Raw genomic sequence first — 20994 nt, forward strand, 5'->3', positions numbered from 1 at the left:
CACTTTGATTTTTTTTACATTATCAGCTTCTGCCTTTCACTTTTTGCCATTATAAAGTTTTTGAGTCTTTTTACACTCATATTAAACTATTATTAAATTATTATTTTATTATTTTTAATCTGTCAGCCTCTCTTAGAGTTTTAGTGAAAACTTTGCTGTTGTCATCGAAAGCTCTTGATAAGGTCTGACATAAATCTACATTTTCTGAATTTCTTTCATACTCCCTCTTTCAATTTTCGCTCTGCACATTTGTCTTTTTTTTTTTTTAACCTTTCTTGCCTTGTACAAGTAAGCTTTCTAGTACATGTTTGTCTAGTGGTGGTGGTGCCAGGAAAGCACAATGGTGACGATGATGCAGCATATTAATATAGATAAAACTGTACGAAAATAATAATTGTGCTGCTAGGAGCTGTACGTCCACCTTCAAGGCCTGGGTGGACGAGAATGGTTGTGACCGGGGAAAGATTGGCCGTTGGCGGCGAATCAGGTCACGGCCGGTGGCTCGTGGCCTTATTATGAGCCCACAATGGCACAGCGTAAGGGGCTTTTGGTCTCACTAGGAGCCCATGCGGTCATAGCACAGCTGTAGACGAAAGGTGAAGAAACGATGGTTGATCTCTCTCTCTCTATCCACGTGGTCGGCTGGGCGGGGTCAGGGCCTGGCGTCAGGTCCCACAGGAAGGCGCAACCTTGTGGTAGATTGGAATGTTGGGTGGGCGAGGCGTCCCGCCACATCGCTCGGCATGCCTAATGCCTACAAAACATATGGGGTGATGGAAACACACTGGGTCACAAGCACTCTAGTCAATCGCAAGGCTTAAAGAACAATGAGGTCAGAACAGTGAGTACGCACTAGCGAATCACAACGCTCACATGGCAGTGACGTCAGAAGATAACACACAGTGACCAATCACAAAACGCATACTGACTGTCATCACTGCGAATCACAGGTCAGGGGAAAACACTAGAACATCACTGGTTGTCTAAAACAAGAGAACATGGCGTTTCTATGCCAAATAAATTGCAAAATAACACTGAACTGCAAACATTATAACGCTGCACTAATAATATATATGGTAGCGATATAATCTTCGTCGAGTGTGGGCCGTGGCAGATATGTACTGGAAGCCATGAAGCGAAAAACCACACGGAGTGGAAACAGGAGACTTGGTGAACGACGTGTCAGGAACAGGCAATACAGTCAGTATTGCCTGTATTAACAGTGGTGTTCCTCAGGGTTCTGTCCTGTCACCCACTCTCTTCTTATTATTCATTAATGATCTTCTAAACCAAACTTCTTGTCCTATCCACTCCTACGCTGATGATACCACCCTGCACTTTTCCACGTCTTTTCATAGACGTCCAACCCTTCAGGAGGTAAACATATCACGCAGGGAAGCCACAGAACGCCTGACTTCTGATCTTTCTAAAATTTCTGATTGTGGCAGAGCAAACTTGGTATTGTTCAATGCCTCAAAAACTCAATTCCTCCATCTATCAACTCGACACAACCTTCCAGACAACTATCCCCTCTTTTTCAATGACACTCAACTGCCCCCCTATTCTACACTGAACATCCTCGGTCTGTCCTTTACTTATAATCTGAACTGGAAACTTCACATCTCATCTCTAGCTAAAACAGCTTCTATGAAGTTAGGTGTTCTGAGACGTCTCCGCCAGTTTTTCTCACCCCCCCAGCTGCTAACTCTGTACAAGGGCCTTATTCGTCCATGTATGGAGAATGCTTCACATGTCTGGGGGGGTTCCACTCATACTGCTCTTCTAGACAGGGTGGAATCAAAAGCTTTTCGTCTCATCAACTCCTCTCCTCTAACTGACTGTCTTCAGCCTCTCTCTCACCGCCGCAATGTTGCATACCGCCGCAATGTTGCATATCTAGCTGTCTTTTACCGCTATTTTCATGCTAACTGCTCTTCTGATCTTGCTAACTGCATGCCTCCCCTCCTTCCGCGGCCTCGCTGCACAAGACTTTCTTCTTTCTCTCACCCCTATTCTGTCCACCTCTCTAACGCAAGAGTTAACCAGTATTCTCAATCATTCATCCCTTTCTCTGGTAAACTCTGGAACTCCCTGCCTGCTTCTGTATTTTCACCTTCCTATGACTTGAATTCCTTCAAGAGGGAGGTTTCAAGACACTTATCCACCAATTTTTGACCACTGCTTTGACCCTTTTATGGGACTGGCACTTCAGTGGGCATTTTTTTTTATTAGATTTTTGTTGCCCTTGGCCAGTGTCCTTCCTACATAAAAAAAAAAAAACACATCTTGCAGCAGATGCGAAGGAAGACTGACAGCTGAGAAGTTTTAAGTCTTAAAACGACAGTAACACAGTACCAAAGCAGTCGATGATGCAGCATTGAAGTCGTACAGGATCAGGCTGATGGGCAGGAAGGCAGAAGAAGGCTTGACAGAGGCCTTGAAGCAGCTGAAGAAGGCACCGTAGCATGTACTAGCATTTGCGTCGGTGACGACTTTAAGTCGTACGAGAACAGGTTAATGGGCAGGCAGGCAGAAGAAGGTTTGACAGGCTCTGAAGCAGCTAAGGGCACTGTAGACATGTAGTAGCGTAACAGTTAACCCGGACGCGATGAAATTGAAGTAGTGGTGGCGAGCAGGCAGGCCACGTGGTCATAGAGACTGGAAAATCGGACACGGAAAATCCTATATCCCACTGCTGTGACCATTTTGTACTAGTAAGCTTTCTAGTACCTGGTTGTGTCGAGGTGGTGGTGCCTGGAAAAAAACAGTGGTAACGCAGCTGTAGTATATTAATATATATAAAAGTGTACAAAAATAATAATTAAGTGTGCTGCCAGGGCCTGTACTTGCACCCCTAAGGGGTAGGTGGACGAGACTGGTTGTGACCAGTGAGAGACTGGCCGATGGCGGCGAGTCACTTCATGTCCAGAGGTTTTGTAACCTCACTACTAGCCCACACGGCTAGCAGGTTAAAGGGCCATGACCTCACTAGGACGAGACGAGGGTTGATCTTACTATCCACGTGGTCGGCCGGAAGGCGTCAGGTCCTAGGAGAAGCTGCAACCATGTAGGAGATTGGAAACTGGGGTGGCCAACGTATCCCACCATATTTTTTTTTTGTTGCAATGGTAGGCCTAGGCCTAGTAGGCGACCTATTAACAATAATTTTCTACATAACTCTTTCATACCACTTACTCAATATTTTCACTAATATTATCTGATTCTTCCCTTATTCACTCTATGTTGATAACTCCATCTTATATTTCTCAACGTCATTTTTTAATCAATCACCTCCGCAGAAATGAGACAACTCACACAGAAGAGTAACAGGACTCTTAACTACGTACTAACTTTTTTTACGAATCTGCATATGATGGATTGTACTATTTGCTTTCAGAACCTCGAAAAAAAAAGTCAGTCTCTAAGCTACCTGCTCAACATAACCTTCCAGATAATAATTCTTACGCCCTTCGTAACACTATCTATTCCCTTCCTCTACTATTAACAAACTTTGGTTGTCCTTTTTCTCTCTGCTGCAAACCTTTCATCTCGTCACTTATTAAAACGGCCCCCATGAAGTTTTGTGTAATTTCTACCATTTTCGCCACATCATCACGCTTCCTGAAGTGATTAGCTTTTTTTTTTTTTTTTCATTCTACCGCAATGATGCGTTTCCTTCGGTATTTGATTTATTTCCATTATTTTGCTTGCTGGCCTTTTGAGATTGTTAATTGTATTTCTTTCACTCTTCCCATGTCTTTGATACACAAGACTTTCTGTTCGCTCTCATCTTTATTCTGTCCAGCTCAATAATGCAAATTTTTACCAATATTTATACTCCTACATTTGTTTTACATTTCATCTCTAGTAAACTCTGTATTTTTTTTTTTTCATTTTACCGCAGATGGAAATGTTTCAAGAAAGGTGAAGAAAAATGTTTAATTATTATTATTATTATTATTATATATATATATATATATATATATATATATATATATATATATATATATATATATATATATATATATATATATATATATATATATATATATATATATATATATATATATATATATACATACATAAGGAGCAAACGAGACATTATTGCTTGTTAAATGCTGCTGTCTATTTTAGAAGAAAAAAAAAACGCACAAGAGCAAAGAATGGTACGAAAAATGTATGGTCATTTCATTCCCAGTAAAAAAAAATAAAATATATATATATATATATATATATATATATATATATATATATATATATATATATATATATATATATATATATATATATATATATATATATATATATATATATATATATATTTTTTTTTACTGGGAATGAAATGACCATACATTTTTCGTACCATTCTTTGCTCTTGTGCGTTTTTTTTTGCTTTCTTCTAAAATAAACAGCAACATTTAACAAGCAATAATGTCTCGTTTGCTCCTTATGTATGTTTATTTTGCCATCATTATCTATCATATCCAATGCCAGGGCTGACTTGTACGTAGGCCTGGTAGGCGTTACGGAAACGATGGCGATGCTGCTTATGATGCCCGTGACGCAGAGGATAGGGCGCCGTCTGGTGCTGGGTTGTGGCCCCTTCATATGCGGCGTTCTGTTTATGGCTAACCTGTTTTTACCTGAAGGTGGGTATTCATTATAAATGAATAAATAAATAAATAAATAAATAAATATATATATATATATATATATATATATATATATATATATATATATATATATATATATATATATATATATATATATATATATATATATATATATATATATATATATATATATATATATATATATATATACACACACACACACACACACACACACACACACACACAAAGAGAGAGAGAGAGAGAGAGAGAGAGAGAGAGAGAGAGAGAGAGAGAGAGAGAGAGAGAGAGAGAGAGAGAGAGAGAGAGAGAGAGAGAGAGAGAGAGAGAGAGAGAGAATTTTGCGTTCAATATATCTAATGTAAAATGCATGTTTTGGTTCCTGCAGTCAAACCATATAGAAGTCAGTTATATCAGATTCTCGTTATAGAGTCACTTCACTTTCGGAATCTAAGTTTTGTCTTTCCTACACATGTGATACAGATCGAATGTGGCTGCAGTGGCTCCTGGCGATGACTACAGTATTTATTATGAGAGCCTGTTATCAAGTAAGTATCAGCCGCTGCGTAAGTGATACCTACTGGTTGTTATGAACACAATGCAAATAGTAAATACAATTTCAACATATTTGTATCACAAGTATATTAAGGGTTATGACGTAGGTACTGTATTATGCATGATGTTTTCATGTAACGGAGTTATATGTTATGTGCAATTTCTTTCAATCACCAAATGGGTATTCTCTCCATAGACGATGTATCTTTACGTCAATGAAATCTTTCCGACGACGATACGGTCACGAGGAATCGGCTTTGCCAATAGCGTGGGCACCGTTGGTTCCACGCTGGCGCCTTTGGTGATCGACCCCCTGGTAAGGGACAGATCTTTGGTAATCTCATTGGGGCTCAGCTTTCTTTGAAATGGACTAAATCATGATCTCTACAAATGTCTTCTTAAAATGTAATGACAATTTATTCAAGTATACATATCAAAATGCACTGATGAATGTATATAGTTTTTACTTGGTGACGTGAATAGTTTCTCTAAGGACATTGCGTAATGTTTTCAGTATTATTTTTGTTATTACTACTATGCACGAAATATAATAGTAACAACAAGAGCAAGAACAACAAAACAACAACAGCAACAACAATAGCAATAATAATAATAATAATAGCAATAATAATAATAATAATAATAATAATAATAATAATAATAATAATAATAATAATAATAATAATAATAATAATGATAACAATAACTAGCGGATCAGTGGACATACCACGGTATGATAATTTTACTATTACAACGTTTGATATGTATACTTCGGAGGAGGAGGAGGATGAGGAGGAAGAGAAGGAAGAGTTACATAGAGTTACAAAGATACACAAGCCACAACAGACCTTGCTGTCTTCACGAAGTGACTTGACCTAGGAGGAGGAGGAGGAGGAGGAGGAGGAGGAGGAGGAGGAGGAGGAGGAGGAGGAGGAGGAGGAGGAGGTGGAGGAGGAGGAGAAGGAGGAGAAAGAGAAGACAGACAAGGAGGAGAAGACGTAAAAGGAGGAGGAGGAAGTGTAGAAGTAAAAGGAAGGAATGAGGTGTAGAGGACTTTGTCAAAATGTGTAGATGGTTAGGTTAGTTGAGTGTTATGTGAGGTTACGTGAGGTGAAGTGAGATAAGGTTAAAGTGAAGTGAGATGAAGTTATCTCAGGTTAGTTGAGGTGAGGTTAGTTGAGGTGAGGTTAAGTGAAGTGAGGTTAGGTGAGGTGAGGTTATGTGAGGTGAGGCTAGGTGAAATGAGTTTAAGTTAGTTGAGGTGAGATTAGGTTAGGAAAATAGGAGAGGTTCCGTGAGGAAAAGATAGGTTGGGTGACATTAGGTTAGGTGAAGTTAGGTGAAGTGAGGTTACGTTTGGTTAAGTGAGGTGAGCTTATGTTAGGATAGTTGAGGTGAAGTTAGGTGAGTTACATGAGATTAGGTGAGGTTAGGTAAGTTTGAGTCACTTAACCTAACCTTACCTAACCTAACCTCACCTCACGGAACCACCACCACCACAACCAAAAATCCAATCAGTGACTGAGGGGGTCGGTCAGTGAATCAGCCATTTAGTGAGTGAGTGAGTCAGTGAGTCAATCAATCAGTGAGTCAGTGAGTAAGGCAGTCAGTTAATGACTGAGTGAGTCATTCAGTTGAGGTGGAGGAGGAGGAGAAGGAGAAGGAGGAAAAAGATATGTAGAAAGAAAGGAAGGAAGGAGGAGGTGTAGAGAACTTAGTCAAAATGTGTAGATATGATACTTAGGCGTGACACACTTAGGAATTAACGAAGGTATAAGAGTATTAATATATAGATGGACGGGCCCATGGATATACCACGGTATGATAATTTAACTATTACAGCGTTTGATATGTATATTTACGAAGAGGAAGAGGGAGAGGAGGAGGAGGAATACATAGGAATACATAGGAAAGACGAGTGACAGGAGGACTTGCGACTTATGACGAGGTCACTCGTTCACTATACTACATCTGTAATAAGCTATATACTTAGTAGGAGGCAAGGATAGAACAGGAGAAGCTCCTCCCCACCCACCACTTCCTCTAGCGTTACCCGGGAAGAAATAAAACGAAAAGTTCACCCCGACTGCTGAGAAGAACAATCAGGGAAATTTATATAGGAAAGATGGGGAAAATAAGAGAACTAGTGTAACTACTGCTATCGCTAAAAGAAGGAAAAAAATAAATAAATAAAAAAAAAAATCGGAAACCATTTTCTTTATAAAACTTATCTAATTTATTTTTGAAGGTAGCCACCGTATTAACTTGGACTACAAACGCTGGTAACTTGTTCCAACATTCAACTACTCTTACGTTAAAAAAGTTTCTTCGGAAATCAGTATTACATTGCTGTCCTTTAAGTTTCAAGCCGTTATTTATTGTTACTGGTTGCGAAAGCTCAAAGAGATTTTTGTAATCTATCTTATATATATTCTTAAGTATTTTGAACATTTCGATGAGGTCACCTCGGATGCAACGATCTCTAAGGGAAAACATATAATCTTTTTAGACGTCCATCATAAGACAGACCACGTATTCCTGGGATTAGTTTGGTTGCTCGTCTTTGCACGCTCTCCAATTTCTTAATGTCTTTTTGATAGCACGGAAACCAGAACTAAACCGCATATTCCAAATGCGGTCTCACTAATGACGTACATAGACGCGTAATGGCTTCAGGTGTTTTACGATCAAAATTACGCGCAAAAAATCCCAAGACAGTGAGTGTTTGCTTTACGACTCGCGGCCGAACACTGCGTTGCACATTTCAAGTCATTTGTTACTAATACCCCCCGGTCCTTCTCTTCAATAACTTTGATTAAGTTTTGTCCATGTAATTTATAATTACATTTCACATTGTTATGACCGATGTGCATTACTTTGCATTTATTTCCATTAAAATTTAAAAGCCATTTGTCGCTCCAGCTACTAAGGCTATCTAAATCTTGCTGGATGACATCACAATCGTCTCTTGTAAGTACTTTACTACCTAGTTTAGTGTCGTCGGCGAATTTAGATATTCTTGATACAATGTCTAAGTCATTTATATACATAAAAAAAAAATACCCAAAACTGAACCCTGGGGGACATCAATCGTAACTTGAAGCCAGTCGGAAGCTTCTCCATTTATAACTACTTGTTGTTTTCTATTTGTTAGCCAGCTTTCAATCCAACCACGCAACTGCTCTCCATTCCGTGAGCTTTCAGATTAATTAGGAGACGTTTGTGTGGTACAGTATCAAACGCTTTCCTGAAGTCTAGATAAATTATGTCAGATGGAGCTCGCTCATCATAATTAGAGAATATGTAATTAAAAATTCTGAGAGATTAGTTAAACATGATCTATTGTTACGGAATCCATCCTGAGTGTCTAATATCAGTTTGTGGTTGTCAAGGAAGGAAGTGATTTTGTCTCTAAGTATTTTTTCTAAGATTTTCACAACTACCGAAGTGAGACTGATAAGTCTGTAGTTTCCACCTTCGGTTTTGCTACCTTTCTTGAATATCGGTGTGACATTTGCGCATTTCCAGTGAGTCGGTACAATTCCTTCCTGCAACCATCTATTGAAGAGGTAACATAAGTTTTTCTTGACATTCTCTTAATAGTTTGGTTGATAATCTATCAGCACCTGTGCTTTTATTGGGGTCAAGGTTACGCAGGTATTTGGCTATATCGTCTTCGCTTATTTCACCTATTATTAGCTTTTCATTTTCGGACCCTCTAAACATATTGATCGTAGTTGGCAAGGTCGAAAGGTCTTCTGTAATAAACACGCTGTGAAAAAAGTTATTTAGAATTGTTGCCATACCATTGCAGTCACTAACGTTATTATTTTCTATTATGGGCCCAATTTTTTCTTTGAGAGTATTTTTTTATTACGAATGTATTGAAAAAAACTTTTTAGGATTTGTTGTTCGCTTGTCTTGATATGCATATTTCAAGTTTGCGTTTCGACTTCCTTATCTATTTTTCACAACATCGTTTGGTTGTAATATAACGCCTGTAATCGTTATCAGATTTAGTTTGTTTATATTTAGTAGCATGTAGGCTCTTTTTCCTGGCGATGATGTGTTTTATGGTGTTCGTCATCCATTGAGGATTTTTTGTGCTATTGATCCGTTTTCTTACTTGAGGAATCCATTTATTTTCTGTTTCGAGAAGAATGTCAGTGAAAGCTGAGCACATCTGTTCTGTCTTTATTTGCAAAGACCATTTGCCAATATATTCTTTGAAATTCAAATTTAAGCCCTGGTATGTTACCTTTATTATAGTTTGGAACTAAAAGCGCATTTTCCTTCATATTTACCTCACAATTAATACTACATCGTATAATTTTATGATCGCTGTTTGCTAAGACCTCACCCACTTTACAAGTATTTATTTGATCAGTGTCAGAGGCTAAGACGATATCTAAGATGTTATTGTCTAGTGTGGGTTCTCTTGCAAACTGAGCCAGGTATAGCTTTTTCACAATTTTGAGTAGTTTGGATCCCTCGCTGTCCACTTAATATGTTGTAGGTTAACATCTCCACATATAATGGACGTCTTTGTTTTCAGTATTGTTTCTAGTTCGTTATATAACATTTTGTCATGATCAGGCGTCATTTTAGAAGGTCGATAGATAGTTGCGACTATTATGTGTTTTTTTTTTATTTACTTTTAGTTTTACATATACCGATTCATAGGCTGTTCTGTTTTCTTTGTTGATTTCAATAGCACTTATGTTATTTCTTATATATATTATTACTCCATCTCCTCTTTTATTTACTCAACAATTAAGGAACATATTGTAGCCAGGAATATTAGCTTCGGAGATTAAGTGTTTGTCATAGATGTTTAGCCATGTCTCGGTGATACTAATAATATCAGGATTTTCTGACCTTGCATAAGCTATGAGTTCATCTCTTTCTTTTTTTAATTATGTTTCGAGCATTCGTATAAAATAAAGTTAGGCCTTTCAAGGTTTTCAGATGCTTTTTAGCTGGTCCGATACAAGATTCGCTTAGTGAAAATCCACCTCTTGTGTTTCTTGCGCGTTTGTCACTGGCACCGATGACGGTTCTCCTGTCTCTTAATGCCTATCTACGTTGGATAGTTCCTCTGTTTCGGGAGCTGTATGGTCGTTGTCAGTTACATTGGCAACTACCTCGTCACTGGCTACGCTATCTGTGTCTTCCTTAGCTGTGCTCCCTTGTCCTATCTTTGGGGGACGAGGTATATCAGCTAAACACTCACCTATAACTCGCCTTCCTGACCCTAACCACGCCTTCCCCACACAGTTAAGATGTAAGCCATCACGAACATACAAGGTTCTCCCCGAACAGAAGTGGTGCCACAAATCAAAGAAATACATTCCTTCCTGCCTAGTGAGCGCCTCTACCTGTCGATTTACAACTGACATTTTCTTAAACATGGCAGGTCCAACATCATATCGGGGAATGATGCCACACACTGCTACCTTGCGTCTCCTATCACCAAATTCCTTCATCATGTCCCGATACTTATTTACAATGTCAGTTGCAGTGTCACGTTGGAGGTCATTCGTGCCAACAACTGTCACCAATAATGTGTCCTCTGTAAAGTTTTCCACTAAGTGGTCAACTATCTCTGTGATGTCTCCTACCTTGAGGACAGGGTAACACCTATGTTTTCTGCTAGGCTTGCCTCGACAAAACTCGCTACTCTGGCCGCTAACCAGAATTACATCCGGTTCGGGTTCGGTCTCTTGCAACGCAGCAAACCTAATTTGTAACGTTACAATGGCGCTGTCTATCATTTCTAACAGTCTGAAAGCCGTCATTTGTATCTGTTGAATCATCTACCCTGCTCTCTTCCTGATTTACATTAGTGACTTTGACAACCTTACAAACCTGCACTAATTTCCTGACCTCATGTAGTTCGTCTTTCAGACGTGCCACTTCATCTTTCAGTTCCTTGACTTCAGCTAATGCACTTGTCTGTGAGTTGCAAAATAGACAACAGAGCTGAGAATTTTGCTCAAGAAAAAACTCAAGAACGAAGGCATTTCCACAGCTAGAACACGTGTAACGGGTAGCCTTTGGCATTATGAAAACTAAAACAAAACGATAAAAAAAACAAAAAAACTGAAAAACTGTGAACTGATCTGAAATACACGAGCAATTAAGTGATTAACGGAGGTAGAAAAAAGGACGAGTGGGCTGCAGGATTAAGGGTTAAGTCAGATCGCGGGTTCCTAGGTCTGCTAGGCCATGGTATTCTCCTGGGAATTTCTAATTAGCAACGAGAAAGTAGTGGTGAGGGTTGAAAAACTTATTGATACACGCGCATTTTTTTTTTTCTTTATGCAGGAAGGACACTGGCCAAGGGCAACAAAAATCTAATAAAAAAATGCCCACTGAAATGCCAGTCCCATAAAAGGGTCAAAGCAGTGGTCAAAAATTGATGAATAAGTGTCTTGAAACCTCCCTCTTGAAGGAATTCAAGTCATAGGAAGGTGGAAATAAATAAGTAGGCAGGGAGTTCCAGAGTTCACCAGAGAAAGTGAAGAATGATTGAAAATACTGGTTAACTCTTGCGTTAGAGAGGTGGACAGAATAGGGGTAAGAGAAATAAGAAACTCTTGTGCAGCAAGGCCGAGGGAGGAGGGGAGGCATGCAGTTAGCAAGATCAGAAGAGCAGTTAGCATGAAAATAACGGTAGAAAACAGCTAGAGATGCAACATTGCAGCGGTGAGAGAGAGACTGAAGACAGTCAGTTAGAGGAGAGGAGTTGATGAGACGAAAAGCTTTTGATTCCACCCTGTCTAGAAGAGCAGTATGAGTGGAACCCCCCCAGACATGTGAAGCATACTCCATACATGGACGGATAAGGCCCTTGTACAGAGTTAGCAGCTGGGGGGGTGAGAAAAACTGGCGGAGACGTCTCAGAACGACTAACTTCATAGAAGCTGTTTTAGCTACAGATGAAATGTGAAGTTTCCAGTTCAGATTATAAGTAAAGGACAGACCGAGGATGTTCAGTGTAGAAGAGGTGGACAGTTGAGTGCCATTGAAGAAGAGGGGATAGTTGTCTGGAAGGTTGTGTCGAGTTAATAAATGGAGGAATTGAGTTTTTGAGGCATTGAACAATACCAAATCAGAAGTCAAGCGTTCTGTGGCTTCTCTGCGTGATGTGTTTACCTCCTGAAGGGTTGGACGTCTATGAAAAGACGTGGAAAAGTGCAGGGTGGTATCATCAGCGTAGGAGTGGATAGGACAAGAAGTTTGGTTTAGAATATCATTAATGAATAATAAGAAGAGAGTGGATGACAGGACAGAACCCTGAGGAACACCACTGTTAATAGATTTAGGAGAAGAACAGTGACCGTCTACCACAGCAGCAATAGAACGGTCAGAAAGGAAACTTGAGATGAAGTTACAGAGAGAAGGATAGAAACCGTAGGAGGGTAGTTTGGAAATCAAAGCTTTGTGCCAGACTCTATCAAAAGCTTTTGATATGTCAAATGCAACAGCAAAAGTTTCACCAAAATCTCTAAAAGAGGATGACCAAGACTCAGTAAGGAAAGCCAGAAGATCACCATTAGAGCGGCCTTGGCGGAACCCATAATAGAAGGTTGTGAAGTGATAGATGTTTAAGAATCTTCCTGTTGAGGATAGATTCAAAAACTTTAGATAGGCAGAAAACTAAAGCAATAGGACGGTACTTTGAGGGATTAGAACGGTCACCCTTTTTAGGAACAGGTTGAATGTAGGCAAACTTCCAGCAAGAAGGAAAGGTAGATGTTGACAGACAGAGCTAAAAGAGTTTGACTAGCAAGGTGCAAGCACGGAGGCATAATTTCGGAGAACAATAGGAGGAACCCCATCAGGTCCATAAGCCTTCCGAGGGTTTAGGCCAGCGAGGGCATGGAAACCATCATTGCGAAAAATTTTAATAGGTGGCATGATGTAGTCAGAGGGTGGAGGAGAGGGAGGAACAAGCCCAGAATCGTCCAAGGTAGAGTTTTTAGCAAAGGTTTGAGCAAAGAGTTCAGCTTTAGAAATAGATGTGATAGCAGTGGTGCCATCTGGTTGAAATAGAGGAGGGAAAGAAGAAGAAGCAAAGTTATTGGAGATATTTTTGGCTAGATGCCAGAAATCACAAGGGGAGTTAGATCTTGAAAGGTTTTGACATTTTCTGTTAATGAAGGAGTTTTTGGCTAGTTGGAGAACAGACTTGGTATGGTTCCGGGCAGAAATATAAAGTGCATGAGATTCTGGTGATGGAAGGCTTAAGTACCTTTTGTGGGCCACCTCTCTATCATGTATAGCACGAGAACAAGCTGTGTTAAACCAAGGTTTAGAAGGTTTAGGACAAGAAAAAGAGTGAGGGATGTATGCTTCCATGCCAGACACTATCACCTCTGTTATGCGCTCAACACACAAAGACGGGTCTCTGACACGGAAACAGTAGTCATTCCAATGAAAATCAGCAAAATACCTCCTCAGGTCCCCCCCAACTAGCAGAGGCAAAACGCCAGAGGCACCTTCGCTTAGGGGGATCCTGAGGAGGGATTGGAGTAATAGGACAAGATAAAGTTATGAGATTGTGATCGGAGGAGCCCAACGGAGAAGAAAGGGTGGCAGCATAAGCAGAAGGATTAGAGGTCAGGAAAAGGTCAAGAATGTTGGGCGTATCTCGAAGACGGTCAGGAATACGAGTAGGGTGTTGCACCAATTGCTCTAGGTCATGGAGGATAGCAAAGTTGTAGGCTAGTTCATCAGGATGGTCAGTGAAGGGAGAGGAAAGCCAAAGCTGGTGGTGAACATTGAAGTCTCCAAGAATGGAGCTCTCTGCAAAAGGGAAGAGGGTCAGAATGTGCTCCACTTTGGAAGTTAAGTAGTCAAAGAATTTCTTATAGTCAGAGGAGTTAGGTGAGAGATATACAGCACAGATAGATTTAGTATGAGAGTGACTCTGTAGTCGTAGCCAGATGGTGGAAAATTCGGAAGATTCAAGAGCGTGGGCACGAGAGCAGGTTAAGTCATTGCGCACATAAAGGCAGCATCCAGCTTTGGATCGAAAATGAGGATAGAGAAAGTAAGAGGGAACAGAAAAGGGGCTACTGTCTTAGACGTTGCCTTAGACACCTGAGTTTCAGTGAGGAAAAGAAAATGAGGTTTAGAAGAGGAGAGGTGGTGTTCTACAGATTGAAAATGAAATCTTAGACCGCGAATGTTGCAGAAGTTAATGAAGAAAAAGTTGAGGGGTGTGTCAAGACACTTAGGGTCGTCGACAGAAAGGCAGTCCGGCCTGGGGATATTTATGGTCCCCTCCCCAGATGGGGACCATCTGGGGAGGGGACTAATAATCTGGGGATTATTAGTAACAGACGAACATGAAAGAAAAAACAGATAAACCTATCTGGTTAGCGGTTCCTGTAACGGATGTGTGTAGCACTGGTGGATGTGTGTAAGGTTGTGTCTTCTGTAAGTGACTCTAGATATCTAGAGAGCGGAAGTAAGTTTCAAAGTACAAAAAAAATAAATAAATAAAATTAACGACAACAATTAGCCAATACGGTTGTCAGCAAAGGTCCACGTACACATAGGCCAGAACAGAGGTCACAGACAGTGTTGCCACTCTTTGCGATTTTTCCCAAGATCTTGGGGTTTTGGATGTCATCTTGGGATATTGGGAATTTTACTTCGAAGGGCTACTCATCTTGTGATTTTCGAAATCCCTACTATTTTTTTAGTTATTTTTTCATTCAATTTGACGAAATATTTTACTGCTTTTTAAATATCACAATCGAAGTGGAAAATAAGTTTAGAAGTGGAAAACTCAAGTTTGAAAGGAGAAGGTGGTGGGGTGAGGGTATAGACTGAAAATGTTTTTCTCACCACCATCATGCACATGATAGGAATTTTTCGAAATCGTACCAGCGCCAACAAGTTTGAGAGGAGAGGATGGTGGGGGGAGGTGGTAAGGTGTAGGCTAAACATGTACTGTACGCCAACGGACAGGGACAGAGCCAGTCTCAATCCTTTTTTTTCTTTTTTATGTAGGAAGGACACTGGCCAAAGGCAACAAAAATCCAATAAAAAAAATGGCCACTGAGATGCCAGTCCCATAAAAGGGTCAAAGCAGTGGTCAAAAATTGATGAATAAGTGTCTTGAAACCTCCCTCTTGAAGGAATTCAAAACATAGGAAGGTGGAAATACAGAAGCAGGCAGAGAGTTCCAGAGTTTACCAGAAAAAGGGATGGATGATTGAGAATACTGGTTAACTCTTGCGTTAGAGAGGTGGATATAATAGGGGTGAGAGAAAGAAGAAAGTCTTGTGCAGCGAGGCCGCGGAAGGAGGGGAGGCATCCAGTTAACAAGATCAGAAGAGCAGTTAGCATGAAAATAGCGGTAGAAGATAGCTAGAGATGCAACATTGCGGCGGTGAGAGAGAGGCTGAAGACAGTTAGAGGAGAGGAGTTGATGAGACGAAAAGCTTTTGATTCCACCCTGTCTAGCAGAGCAGTATGAGTGAAACTCCCCCAGATATGTGAAGCATACTCCATATATGGACGGATAAGGCCCTTGTACAGAGTTAACAGCTGGGGGTGTGAGAAAAACTGGTAGAGACGTCTCAGAACGACTAACTTCATAGAAGCTGTTTTAGCTAGAGATTAGATGTGAAGTTTCCAGTTCAGATTATAAGTAAAGGACAGACCGAGGATGTTCAGTGTAGAATAGGGGGACAGTTGAGTGTCATTGAAGAAGAGGGGATAGTTGTCTGGAAGGCTGTATCGAGTTGATAGATGGAGGAATTGAGTTTTTGAGGCATTGGACAATACCAAGTTTGCTCTGCCCCAATCAGAAATTTTAGAAAGATCAGAAGTCAAGCGTTCTGTGGCTTCCCTGTGTGAAATGTTTACCTCCTGAAGGGTTGAACGTCTATGAAAAGACGTTGAGAAGTGCAGAGTGGTATCATCAGCGTAGGATTGGATAGGAAAAGAAATTTGGTTTAGAAGATCATTAATGAATAATTAGAAGAGAGTGGATAGATAGGATGATGAGAGTGGATGATAGGACAGAACCCTGAGGAACACCACTGTTAATAGATTTAGAAGAACAGTGACCGTCTACCACAACAGCAATAGAACGGTCAGAAAGGAAACTTGAGATGAAGTTACAGAGAGAAGGACAAAAACCGTAGGAAGGTAGTTTGGAAATCAAAGCTTTGTGCCAGACTCTATCAAAACCTTTTGATATGTCTAAGGCAACAGTAAAAGTTTCACCAAAATCTCTAAAAGAGGATGACCAAGACTCAATAAAGAAAGCCAAAAGATTACTAGTAGAGCGGCCTTGACAGAACCCATACTGGCGATCAGATAGAAGGTTATGAAGTGATAGATGTTTAAGAATCTTCCTGTTGAGAATAGATTTAAAAACTTTAGATTGACAGGAAATTAAAGCAATAGAATGGTAGTTTGAGGGATTAGAACTGTTAACCTTTTTTGGAACAGGTTGAATGTAGGCAAACTTCCAGCAAGAAAGAAAGGTAGATGTTGACAGACAGAGCTGAAAGAGTTTGACTAGGCAAGGTGCAAGCACGGAGGCACAATTACGGAGAACAATAGGAGGGACCCCATCAGGTCCATAAGCCTTTCGAGGGTTTAGGCCAGCGAGGGCATGGAAAACATCATTGCAAAGAATTTTAATAGGTTTCATGAAGTAGTCAGAGGGTGGAGTAGAGGGAAGAACAAGCACAGAATCGTCCAAGGTAGTGTTTTTAGCAAAACTTTGAGCGAAGAGTTCAGGTTTAGAAATAGATGTGATAGCAGTGGTGCCATCTGGTTGAAACAGAAAAGAGAAAGAAGAAGAGGCAAAGTTATTGGAGATATTTTTGGCTAGATACCAGAAGTCACGAGGGGAGTTAGATCTTGGAAGGTTTTGACACTTTCTGTTAATTAAGGAGTTTTCGCTAGTTGGAGAACAGACTTGGCATGGTTCCTGGCAGAAATATAAAGTGCATGAGATTCTGGTGATTTTGGTGTTATGCGCTCAGCACACAAAGATGGGTCTGTGACATGGAAGCAGTAGTCATTCCAATGAAAATCAGCAAAATACCTCCTCAGGTCCCCCCAACTAGCAGAGGCAAAACGCCAGAGGCACCTTCGCTTAGGGGATCCTGAGGAGGGATTGGAGCGATAGGACAAGATACAGATATGAGATTGTGATCGGAGGAGCCCAGCAGAGAAGAAAGGACGACAGCATAAGCAGAAGGATTAAAGGTCAGGAAAAGATCAAGAATGTTGGGCGTATCTCCAAGACGGTCAGGAATACGAGTAGGGTGTTGCACCAATTGCTCTAGGTCGTGAAGGATAGCAAAGTTGTAGGCTAGTTCACCAGGATGGTCAGTGAAGGGAGAGGAAAGCCAAAGCTGGTAGTGAACATTGAAGTCTCCAAGAATGGAGATCTCTGCAAAAGGGAAGAGGGTTAGAATGCGCTCCACTTTGGAAGTTAAGTAGTCAAAGAATTTCTTATAGTCAGAGGAGTTAGGTGAGAGGTATACAGCACAGATAAATTTAGTTTGAGAGTGACTCTGTAGTCGTAGCCAGATGGTGGAAAACTCGGAAGATTCAAGAGCGTGGTCAAGAGAGCAGGTTAAGTCATTGCGCACATAAAGGCAGCATCCAGCGTTGGATCGAAAATGAGGATAGAGAAAGTAGGAGGGAACAGAAAAGGGGCTACTGTCAATTGCTTCAGTCACCTGAGTTTCAGTGAGGAAAAGAAGATGAGGTTTAGAAGAGAAGAGGTGGTGTTCTACAGATTGAAAATTATATTTTAGACCGCGAATGTTGAAGAAATTAATGAAGAAGTTGAGGGGAGTGTAAAGACACTTAGGGTCGTCGACAGGAAAGCAGTCCGACCTGGGGACATTTATGGTCCCCTCCCCTGATGGGGACTCAGAGGCTGGTGTAGGAGTCGCCATGATGATTTTAAAATTTTTGAGTGAAGGGTGTGTGTGTTATTACGTGCTTGTAGTTTTGTGTGGAGGAAGAGAGTTGCCTTTAGAGGGCAGGCTGTGACTGCCCCCTTGTGTTGTGAGACACAAAGGGAAACGTTCAGTGAGATCACAGCTGGGTTTAATGATAAGTTCACAGCATCCCCTAAAAAGTGCTTTAGACCTCACTGGGAGTAATTATCGTTTCGGCAGGTGTCTACTGCCTCCTTCTACCACAGGAGCGGAAGCGTGTGTCGTGTGACTCGTTGTTTAATTAAGGTTAACGATGAGCGGCCAGAGTGGGCAAGAGAACCTGGTGGAAGTGGTAATACTCCACCTTGTAAAAAAAATCAAAGGGTGGTATTAACAATCAGTGGCTAGAAGGACCGGAACTGAAGGACTGGATAAAACCAGACCCTTTGGACAAGTATGGGGTACTATGCAGTGTATGGGAATGGAAGCTAAAAAACTGCAATATGTCTGCCCTGCTGAAACACAAGGCTTCTGCAAAGCATGTGAAATGTTTTGAAGCTATGAAATGCATGTCAACATTCAACAGTTTTTCAAGAAGCCTACAGAATCAGAAAAGTTTCAAGATAAGGTAGCAAAGGCAGAGCTGCTTCTAGATAGGTATGTTGCAAAGCATGATGTTCCTTTGTTCAATTAGATCACTTGATAGATATAATAAAGAAAATGTTCCCTGACTGTGAGGTTGCTCAAGGCATGAATGTAAAAACACATATAAACTAAAAAAATAAATAAACTAAAGCTTCCTACATATCACAGGATGGGACTGCATGGAAGGAGAGAGAGAGAGAGTTAATTGCCAATATTTGCAGGGAAAACAAGTTTTCTCTTATTATTGATGAATGTACTAATCTATCAGTTTCACAAGTCCTGGCAGTGATGGTAAGGTTTTATGAAGGTTTACCTTCATGGTTGGAATCTTTCCTCAAGGACGTTTGCGGTTACTTTGCTCGCAGCAGCAAGCGTCAGCACATCTTCCAGATGATCCAAGATGTTGCCCAGACTCCAAAATATAAAATACTCAGGTTGGCAGAAACACGTTGGCTGTCGAGGGGTGCCCTTGTGCGGAGAATATTAGAGCAGTGGGAGCCCTTACGTTTTTTTTTTTTTTTTTTTTCAAGGGGAATCCAGAACTGATAAAGTTGCTGGAGCTGCTCATATACACAAAACGATGACCGCTCCGGGTACAAAACACATGTTGCTCTTCCTCAATTATATTCTGAGCGAAGTATACAAAATGAATACTGAATTCCAGTCTCAGTACTTTCGGCTCTCAACTCTGTACTCTACAATATCTGATGAATATCGAAGCATTTTAGCATTGTTTGTGAAAGAAGAAGTACTTGAGGAACAAACGCTCAGGAACATTGATGTCCATTATACTGCAGTACACAAAAGAGTTCATGATGTTGACCTTGGTGGCAGGTGTGAGTCCATGTTCATTAAAGAACCACTGGGAGAAAACGAAGAAAGGTTTCATCGTAACTGTCAGAAGTTCCTTGTGGAGCTCTGTGCTCAAATGCGCAAAAGACTTATTTTTGATGAAGATGGTATTCTTCCCATGTTACGGGTGCTTGACCCCAAAGAGGCTCTTTCCCCTCAAAGAAGCTTACGCTCTATTTAAAAATTGGCGGTTAATTTTCCAACAGTAATCAAAGAGGAAGACTTAGACTGCAGGATGAGTGAAAAGATTTGCTATATTTCAAGGAATCACTGAAAAACATGAGTGACTCTGCAACTACTTTTTGGCTTGAACTGCGATCAGTTAAAGACGGCAACAACCACCCAAAATTTAGCCTCCTTTCAAAGTTCATGTGCTGCCTCCTGGCCCTCCCCCATTCGTCTGCATGTGTTGACAGAATTTTCTCTCAACTGAACATAATCAAAAAGAGAACAAACAGACTGCATTGTTGCAAACCGTCTTCTAGCCAAACAAACAATTGCACGAAAAAATGGAACATGCGATAAGTGGGATCTGTCAACATCATTGATAGAAGATGTTAAAAGTGGGCAGTGCCACCGGTGCTACAGCGACAAAGAAGCAGCTAGGTAGCAAGGACAAGTGGCAAGTCTGTACCCTGATGATCCAGAGGCGCCTGGTGGTGAGGAAGATCCTTTTTGTGTCTTTCTGCAATAATTAATCAAATTCGAGATGAGTTTTACACTTCATTTCAATTTTTTTTAATACTGATTGACATTTATTGTAAACCTTGGGATATTTTGGCCAATCTTGGGATTTTTCGAGGATCAATCTGGGGAATTATGAAATTTTAGAGTGGCAACACTGGTCACAGGGCAAGTCCACACGGGAGGACGTCAGCCAGGCGACTGGAGGAGGAGGAGGAAGAGGTGATGGAGGAGGAAGAGAAGAAGGTGGGGAACCATCTCTCTCTCTCTCTCTCTCTCTCTCTCTCTCTCTCTCTCTCTCTCTCTCTCTCTCTCTCTCTCTCTCTCTCTCTCTCTCTCTCTCTCTCTCTCTCACACCTTTTCCCTTCATCTTATCTCCAGATTGTTCTACATCCTAATCCGTCACTAAGCCACTCCACTCTCACTGTCACATCTCTATCTCTCTTCCTTTCTCACTTTTTTTTTTTAATTAATACATTCAAAAGTACATAATTATTTACAAGGGAAGAGCTAGATTTTACAGGTTAAAGGAGGTAGTGTGAGTAACAACGATCTTCAAAACTTAACCAAATGTCAAATGTCCAGCACTTGTGTCACTCCACTCTAAACCAAACATGCGTTAACACCTTAAATTTCTGAGCCCTACACATGGCAACACTCAGGTCGTCCGGGCACATATTTGAAGCTAGAAAATT

General features: G+C 40.6%; 1 protein-coding gene across 4 annotated transcripts in view; it reads left to right on the plus strand.

The window, feature by feature from the left end:
- Window positions 1–20994, plus strand: part of LOC135095513 (solute carrier family 22 member 20-like) — an 81056-nt gene that overhangs the window by 56506 nt on the left and 3556 nt on the right. For all 4 annotated transcript variants that reach the window (XM_063996373.1, XM_063996377.1, XM_063996376.1 and 1 more), the window contains 3 exons: window positions 4495–4649; window positions 5115–5179; window positions 5383–5502. In XM_063996373.1, the coding sequence (XP_063852443.1) occupies window positions 4495–4649; window positions 5115–5179; window positions 5383–5502 (340 nt within the window). The remainder of the gene's footprint in view (window positions 1–4494; window positions 4650–5114; window positions 5180–5382; window positions 5503–20994) is intronic.

Source organism: Scylla paramamosain, chromosome 49, assembly GCF_035594125.1.
Source record: "Scylla paramamosain isolate STU-SP2022 chromosome 49, ASM3559412v1, whole genome shotgun sequence".
In the NCBI taxonomy this organism is placed as follows: domain Eukaryota; kingdom Metazoa; phylum Arthropoda; class Malacostraca; order Decapoda; family Portunidae; genus Scylla; species Scylla paramamosain.